The sequence below is a fragment of the Lepidothrix coronata genome, unplaced genomic scaffold, assembly GCF_001604755.1.
Source record: "Lepidothrix coronata isolate B3197 unplaced genomic scaffold, Lepidothrix_coronata-1.0 Scaffold10, whole genome shotgun sequence".
In the NCBI taxonomy this organism is placed as follows: domain Eukaryota; kingdom Metazoa; phylum Chordata; class Aves; order Passeriformes; family Pipridae; genus Lepidothrix; species Lepidothrix coronata.
Window position 1 is genome coordinate 7582812 of NW_016690190.1, and position 8869 is coordinate 7591680.

The 8869-nt window shown below is 48.1% G+C and overlaps 1 protein-coding gene across 1 annotated transcript in view; it reads right to left on the bottom strand.

Annotated features, from left to right (window-relative positions):
- CACNA2D4 (calcium voltage-gated channel auxiliary subunit alpha2delta 4) overlaps positions 1-8869 on the bottom strand; it is a 130575-nt gene that overhangs the window by 8518 nt on the left and 113188 nt on the right. Inside the window, exons 30-34 of the mRNA XM_017804608.1 lie at positions 5696-5766; positions 4801-4876; positions 3076-3128; positions 2078-2133; positions 681-701 (exon numbers count right to left, since the gene is read on the bottom strand). Coding sequence (XP_017660097.1) covers positions 681-701; positions 2078-2133; positions 3076-3128; positions 4801-4876; positions 5696-5766 — 277 coding nt within the window. The remainder of the gene's footprint in view (positions 1-680; positions 702-2077; positions 2134-3075; positions 3129-4800; positions 4877-5695; positions 5767-8869) is intronic.

Consider the following 8869-nt stretch of genomic DNA (forward strand, 5'->3'; position numbering starts at 1 on the left):
ACATACGTCTTGCTGGGCAGAGAGCAAATCAGCAAATACAAGCTAGATATGGAATCAGGGAGATACAAACACAGCCACAGTCTGGACTCCGTCTTGGAGGAGTGGATTTATGAGCTAGAGCATATACTTATCAGTTGAACTGCTTGAAAGTAGTTTTGTATTATCCTGGAGCTGGGCTGGGATTTATCAGAAGGACCTAAGCCATGGGGTGTGGAAAAGAAGACTTAAGTTGCTTCTTAATAACTGAAGTCTACGAGACTCGTGTAGTTTTTCCTGCAAGAAGGCGTGGGTCGGTCTTTGGTTTGGGGATAAAAACTGAAACAGAACGGGCCTGCTGGGAACCAAGGTGAAGGACATGCCATAGTACACAGGCTATGGGCCCAGCTATGCTGTAGTAATGAGTGATGATGTTGCCTGTGATTGTAGTCCCTGAGGAGGCTTGTGTGTTCCTTCTTTTATCAACTTCTCAGTGACAGACCTTCAATCACCAGCTCAGCCAGCTAAATGAGCAACAGCTTCTCTTGCTTCTTTGCAGAGCAGGGAAATAGAGCCAGGCACTGCCTTGTCCCTGTCACACCTTTCTGCAAGTTCCCCACTGTCCAAAAGGTGGAAAAAAGTTTTTCCTAGCCTGGAATTTCTAGTTAATTCTCTTTTTTTCGCTGTTAAGTGGTTCTACTTACAATGATGGAAGACAGCCTTGGCTGGAGAAGTGCCGTGACACACAGACACACAGTGACGATGGAGCCACGTGACAGTTTCACATGATGGCAGCACAATGAACACATGGATTCACACACAGCAGTCATGGAGGTGATGTGGGAAAGAGATGAAGAAAGCACAAAAGGAAATGGTGATGAGCAGGGCAGCAGTGAGAACCCCCTCCCTTTTTCCTCACATCTCCTCGAGCAAAGACTAAATCCAACAGCAGCCACCGAGCAGCCACAGCAGCTCAGTGCAGAAACACCAGGTCAGTCTGTCCTCCAGAAGGAGCAGTCTCTCCTGCCCTGGCACGAGCACTGCACTTGCTCACCTGACTCCTCCTCACTGATTTTGGCATGGGGCCCCTCCTGTTATCCTGATGGCAGCAGCCAGGGCCACTTAGAGGATAGCTGCAGCTTCTACTGCCATCTCTTTGGAGAAAGTGAGTGAGACCTAAACAGTACCCAGACATAGGCCTTGTTTTCTGAGCAGAAGGGAATTTTGCTTTCTAAAAATGACTGTTTCCCCATTACACCAGGAGAGTTCAGTGCAGAAGACTCAGCTCCACAGTTAGCATGGAAGGTACCGCTGTCTCCACTAAAATAGTGATCAATAATTAATGAGAATGCAACAACAGCCCTTACAGGGCTGCACAGAGCACACCTCATCTTTCTCTTGGAGTCACCTCAGTGCCATCAACATCACCCCCTGCCTGCAGGGCTAGGGATGGGACCACGGAGATTCCCAGGATGTTTCTAGCAGGCAGCACTACAGCTGCAGGACAGATCACTGGATTTCAAACCAGACATATCCCTCTGCTGCACTCAGCTGCTGTGCAATACCATGTGCCATCATCTTCTCTCTTCCAGAGCAGGTCCAGTGGGTAAGTGAAGACCCTCAATGTGTTATTGAACTGTAAGGTTTCTGTCTAGCTTCCTGAAACCCCTGCTAGGCTCTGGAGAACCTCCTGCTCCAGCCCTGCTCTGTCCTGTCCTGTCGGAGACTGGAAGGGAGTCTTTCCAACTGAAGTGCTTTGCAGCGGATGGCCTCTCTCATCCCACTGCACTCAGGGTAGGAGTCCTCAGAGAGAAGCACCTCCCACCTCCTCAGCAAGTAATCCTGAGGAAAGCAAGCTCTGAGCAGCACACACCTCACTCTGACCGCTCTGGTGCTGTGGCAGCCTGAAATGGGGGTGGAAATGGGGGGAGATGTGGTGGTGGTAGGATCTGGAAGCTAGATTACAGTGTCCATGGAAGAAGAGGTGTGGGGCACATGGCAGGCTCCTTGCACAAGGCCAGGCTTCCCCATACAGTTTCTTCTGTCACCCGTGGCTGTAACACTCACGTGCTGTGGGGTGGCTGGACTCTTGTGTACTCACCATCTGCCAAGTTGTTTGAGTGCCAGAAGCTACTCATGTTAAACTCCAAAAGGAAGCTGTCAAAAGAGCAAGAACAGAGGATGCTTTTTCAGCAGCCTGGAAGGATGCAGGTGTCAGGGAGATGGCCCTGTTGCCCGGCAAGTATCAGTTCTAAAATGTTTACTGCAAATTTGCTGGCAGTGGAAGTCTGATTTTTTTTTTTATTTTTTTTTCCTCTCCATATGATAGAGTGTAACTCTGTATCGTGGGATCTGTACCGTGGAAGATGGGAACGGGCTTTTTCCCGAGGTATATACAGTGTGAGGGGCTCGCCAGTGAAGGAAGGAATGAGTACAGCAACCCCTGAGGCTGGGAGGGAATTCAGTCCCTGTGGGCCCCACCTGAGGAGCAGGCATGGATGGCCATCAGAAGGCTATACTCTGTCTACTTGAAGGTAACTACATGCCACTTTGAATTATTCTGCACCAATAGGCAGAGATGTATCTTTTCCACACCCAGCAAGATGAGCAGTGGCACTTTCATCCTAATTTGAGCTTGAACTCTGATTCACCCCAGAAGTTTGAGGGGAACCCAAATCTAGGGGACAGCCTTCCCTCTCTTCTCCCTGGCCTGTCACTCAGAGCTGAGCTCCCTAGCTTGCTTCCTTCAGCCTTCTCCCCCTGTGAAAGGAAGGTGTGCATTCGCTCAGCACGGGCAAAGGAGACAGGCAAGAGGACTCGGCATCAAGGATCTGCACAGGGCCCCAGGAGACCCAAGTCCTATTTCTGACTCAGGCACTTTGTACTGAGTGACTTCAGGTAAATCCCAGACCCACTTTGGGCCTCTGCCTCTCAAAATGGGAATAGTAATAGCTTTCTGTCTCCCAGGAGCAAGGCTGAGCTGAATGTCAGGAGAAGGCTGACAGCAATGCCCTATGCAGGGGCCTCCTCTTGCAGCTTTCTCAGCTCTTGACCCCCTTGCTCTGAGCCTCCCAAACACCCCCATCTTTTGGTACTCACATGAGGAAATCACTTATCAGCCATTTCACTGCAGCTAGAAAGGCATAAATTGGCTGGAGAACAAAAGAAGAAATGAGAAATACCATAAGGACCTGGTCAGAGAATTTATAATTGTTATGCAGGACCCCACATTTCAGACCAATTCCCTCCACTGATCAGAGCTCTTGAAGACAGGCTGGAAATTCAAGGTCTGGGCATCACTGGAAAATGTTCAAAATGTTTTGATGTAAAAAGCCAGCAGAGCTGCCTTGCTACTAATAATATCTTCTCACCCCCTCCCCATCAGGGTCAGAGAGTTTATCACAAATGTATGAAGGACTTTGAAGATGTAATTGCTTGATGATTTCTCTCCAGTATGGATGACCTTCAGAGCTCAGAGCAGGAGAGAAACACAGCTAAATGGGACACCACCAGTTTAGGATGCTTTATGTTCTGATAGCAAGTGGTGTTTCTGGGACAAGCCCAGGATTTAGTATTATCTTCCATTGATTGATTATGCTTAACTGTGCTTTCATCCAGCTTTTCCTCAAGATGGCATGACTTCTATCATCTTCCTGCTTTTCAGCTACAAATTGGAAATCCAGCATTATCCCAGGGACAATTCATCTGCAGAGGATCCTGCTGCTTCTTTTCTTCATGGTAACCATGTCTAATTTTCATCTCTCTCTCTCATAATCATGCCCGTGTCCTCAAACCCAAAACAGATGCAGTAGTCACAGGACACAAGATAATGTTCCATTATGCTAACTGACTTATCTTCAGCCAAAATAAGTCAGCAAATAGTAAAATGTAGAGATTATTGGGAATTCGACCAATTCTTATGTGTGAATATAAAAAACAGACTTTTCTTGATTTTTTCCTTTTCAAGGGTTTTGCTAAGAGGGGAAGATGAGAGATGAAGGCTGAATGCTCACCTTTGTATTCTCTTCCCAGTTCACTTTGGTTTTGACAGCTCATATTTTGTGACAGTAATCAAAATTGGAGGATATGATCAAGCAAATATTTTCACTACAATCACAATATTTTATCTAGCTTAAGTATAGCCACTCCAAAACAGACTTACTGTTAAAAATGTAACGTTGTTAAAAGTGTTAAAATCCCTGTTTAGGGTTGTGTCAACTAGTTTAAAATGGCCTAAGGGTTGAGTAATTACTTTGTTCTGCCTGTTTCAGGCCACGTTAGGAAGGTAGAGTGGGATTAGATTCTTGGTTTGTATCAGCCTAAAGAGAGGTTGCATTTGGGTACTGGTAAAACTCTTCCCTCTGTTGGTTTGTTCCCTGGGCTATCACCCAGGGATATTGCTCCAACTCCACTCATAATTCCCCAAATGACTGTCAGTTTTCTCCCGGATGTTCCCTGACAGAGCAACCCTCCTTTATGAGCTGCTGAGTAAAACCATGCCCTGTAAAAGGATTCCTGTTCATTTCAGCTGCTAGCTGATTCCTTGGCTTTTAGGGGAAGCCTGCCATAGTTTAGTTCATGTCCTCTCCCTGAACCTTCCAATTTTCAGTGAGATCCTATATGCCAATAGAGATCCACATTGGAAACCACAGCCAGAGGCCACCGCCGCCTCAGAGACCTGCCTTAGATGAGTTTGGACATTCCCACCGCTTGAAAGCAAACATCTGCTACAGTCTTTTTTGTGGAATGTGCTGCCCCAAGGTGCTGGAGATGCCCTAGGAGAAAGCACAGCCCGGGGAGGGCTGCATGCTGCCAGATACGTACGCTGAGCAGGGGCCGGGCGCCGCTGTGGTGGTGGTAGGGTACTTTGCACATTGCCTGGTAGTCATACATGGTCACCCTGCAATCAAAACAAAACAAGCCAGCAGTCAAAAGCAAGCAATGCAAGTGGCCTAGGGGACAGACACGTCAGCTTTCTCTAAAAAATTTCATGTATGAAATATTTCCTGTATGAACTAAAGCAGCGACCTGTTTACATGTGTCTTTGCTGTTTGGCCAGTGCTGGATCCTGCAGAGCAAGAAATACAGGCTCTGGATTAATGCAACTGGGTCAGAAGGAAATATGTCCCTAATTTCAGAGAGTGAGTAAAGCAGGCTGTGAAGCAGAGGAATTATGATTGTAACTACCTCAGGGCCCTCTAGTTCCTGTTTTCACTGAAACTCTGAACTCTCTTTTGACATCAGCTGGGGGAGTGGACTGAGATGAACAGAAGTATTTTTAAGAGAAAGAGAAATGTGGTCAGCCAGTTGCAATGCTGCATCCTGGGCGGCTCTCAGACAACTATTCCGTAGAAAGGCTTTTCCCAGTGGCAGGAGGAACTGAAGCACTTTTGTACCCAAAATGCCAAGAAATGTTTCCCAGACAGAGAAGCAGCTACTTTCTGGCCACATAAAGATTGGAAGTTACTGTGTCTTTCTGTGTTTTGCAGCAGGTGGAAGAGCAGGAGATGAGGAGAAACAGCCTGTGTGGTGATGATCCCTGAGCGAGTCGGGGGAGGGGGCAGGTAGCTAAAGGAGCTCTTGTTTCTAAATAAGAGAGTCACATGCATCATCAGCATGTACATTTTCCCCTGCTCAAGTGCTTCTCAGGGGGACCAATATGCTCTGACCCACACACCAGCGAAGAACGAGAAGTACAGCGTGGAGATCCCCCACTTACCGCCTGAACATGCCCATGTTTAGCAGCTGGGTCATTACTGAGCCATCCACTGCACCAAAAAATTTTCCAGTCTGCAAGTACAAAAAAGGAAAAAACAGGATAAACTGACAACAGTAAATTTTCCAAATGCTCGAAGGCTCCAGCTGATCTTGTTTGCTTGGAGGCCTGCTATGTACGACGAGTGTTTTATAAGGAGGCAACGCTGAGCCTTGTCCTTTGGCTGCCTGGAAAGCTTGAGGGAGGACTTCCCCCATCGCCAGCTGGGCATCCTGCACCATTCCTACCACGCTTGGAAATGATTTAGCCCACATAAGTCCCTGCAGCTTGTGACAGAAAAAGGCAGGCTCTCAAGCTGCAGAGACCCAGGCATGTTGAGTCACCAGAGGCCTGGGCTCTCCTGTGGGTTTTTGGGAACCCATGTTCTCTGGATCTGAATGCCTGACTCTTCCATTTGAGCCTCTCTGCTAGCCCATGACCACAGTGGCTTTGGAAACTCTGCTGTCCTGCTGCCCTGGGTGAACTGCCCCACCACGTATAAGTGCGATGTACAGATTTATTTAGGCAGCAAACGTAATTTTACAACGCACTGCAGTGCGAGCTCTGAGCCTGAAGTAACCCAAACAACACAACATGAACCCATCCATCCCTTTAGCTTACACATTATGCACTGGCAAAGCCAGAGCTGTTGCACAGACTCCACCCTAGCAAAAGTTGCATCTGGGGCAACAACCTCCCAGTCCCACTTGCATGCCTGGACTAAAAGAGAAGCTTGTGGTCCCACTTATGCCTTAGAGTCAATAACCTCAAATATGGACGCAATCCCAAATCTGGGAACTGCTGCTCTAAAGACTTCTTCAAAAACACAACAATTCTACCTTTCCTGATTACTAAACCATGACAAATCTATTGCAAAAATGCTTCAAATCTGTCGAGTCCACCACTTTGTTTGTAGGCAAGTAAATAAAATATTCATCAGATATGAGCCGTCCTCTGTCTATTTTCCTGGCTCATGGATCCTGACACGGTAAATAGCTCCCACGTGTTATGAAAGCATTCACACAGTCTGGGGGGACGTTTTGCTTTTCCACTGATAGGCTAGCAGTCATTTAGCATGTATTAGCAGATGACAGATGACTTCATTTATTTGAGTGGGACATTTTGACTGGAAAAACCTGAACCCTTAGGCAGATTTACCTAAGATCACATGGTAATCATCTAAAAGTAGTGTTACATGGTTATGAGCTTCTTCCCAACAGGCTTTAGAAGTCATTTCGCTGTATAAAGCGATACATAACATCAACTCCTCTTTGAGCATTTAGGCTGTAATTGTCTCAGACATAGTAAAATGTGCCTGAGCAAGCACTAACTTTTTTCACTGTCCCTGCTCTTTCAATCTGATTAGGGTGATGAAGAGGCCAGCTGCTTCAATTTAATACCAGTCTGCAGACCCAGCAGGCGCTGGAGCGGTGGGATTTAACACAGTGCAAGCTGCGGACAGTGTGGCAAGGGGAGGGGAGGGGGCCACTGCAAGACTGCAAATGGGTCCTGTCCTGTCAAGAGATGCTGCAGTCCGACCAAATTTCTCCAGCTAGGATGTCATTCCTACAGGTAAAAGAATGAGGAGCTACCAGAGTAAATGAGAGTATAGCCTAGGCAGTGTGTTCCGAAAAGCATCTGCAAACTGGCCTTTAACATCAAACCAGACATTCAAACCTTGGTATTGTTTTAGGTACCCTGTGCAGGAAGTAACACAGAAAAGCATCACTTGGCAGAGACCAAAGCAGTCCTGTACCAGAGCAACATTTTGCAAAGCAGCTCTCATTACAACTTGCTTTGACTGCTGCTCTCCTAGGCATCCCTCTGCTGTGCTTCTCCTGACTCCCATCTCTGGGCAGGTTTCCACAGGCCCTTGCACTTTCAGAGGTTCACAGCACAAAGCGTCGCTCTGACATCCGGCATGACCCACGCTGTATCTCATCCCCCTGCACCCATGTGACACATGCTGTATCACATCCTCCTGCAGCTGAGTGTACAAGCACACATACAGGCTATGCACAGGAAAGAGATGCAACCCAGAGCACACATATGGCTCAAAAGCTACATCACTGCTCACAGACAATGCACATCCACCCTTTGCTGGCTCGTTGAGCAATTTACACTTTTTGTACATTCAAAAGCTGTAAACAAACAGGGTCTGCCCAATAAGCCAGGCTTTGGGAAAGCAGGCAGCCTCCTTGTTGCATGGCTCAAATGGCCCTTGCTTTTCCACAAACTCTGCCCAGCCCTGGTGGGACCTTGGCCTTTCAGCTGCCCCCCTGCACCCTGGGCAGAGCTTGCACACAAGCCATGCAAAATGCCTCAGGGAGAAGGCAGGACCTAGAAAAAGAGGTTTAGTGAGTGAGGGAACATCTGGATGCATCAGGCGGAGGGAGCTCAAGACCTGTGATCCACAGCTGTGCCTACGACTGGCAACGGAAGGCGGCTGAAAACTCAGGGGTGGTCGTGGGGCCACGGCTGCAAACATTGGCTGAAACACAGCACAGAGCAGCCCTCCCTGCAGCACAGCCTGAGCCTGCCACCCACTTTCCCTCCCTCCCCTGCTCTAGATCACCTGGTCCTCTCCCTCACTTGCTCCCTTCTCCTGACTCTGGGTTTTAACTCTTTGCTTCCTCTGAGCCAGATGGGGCTCAGAGTCCGATGAGGAGATATTAGCTCCAATTAAGAGATTACCCATTTTCCCCCAAGTAATCTTGCAGGGAGTTTCCAACTCCTCACTCATTAAAATCCTAAGAAGTCCCTCTTCTGTGGTGGTTTCTGACTGCCAGCAAGCCTCCTGCTTCCTTCATAGAGTGGTTATTAGAGGCAACCCCCCATTCCGATCCCCCATCCCAAAGGGCAAAGGGGAGCAGGGCCTGAGCCATGCTGTCCTCACCCCATTCCTGAGGGAACTGGTTCACAGAATCACAGAATATGCTGAGTTGGAAGGGACCCACAAGTGGCCACCCAAGAAGAAGGTGCAAGCAGCAGGCAGCTCTGTGCTGAATGCAGCATAAAACACCACAGTCCCAAAGGAGCAAGCCATCTCAGAGCCCATGGAAAGGGTCTCCAGCACCAGCTTCTGGCTCAGGAGCTGTAAGGACACAGGCACTTTGGCACCTCTCCACTATTGTTAGC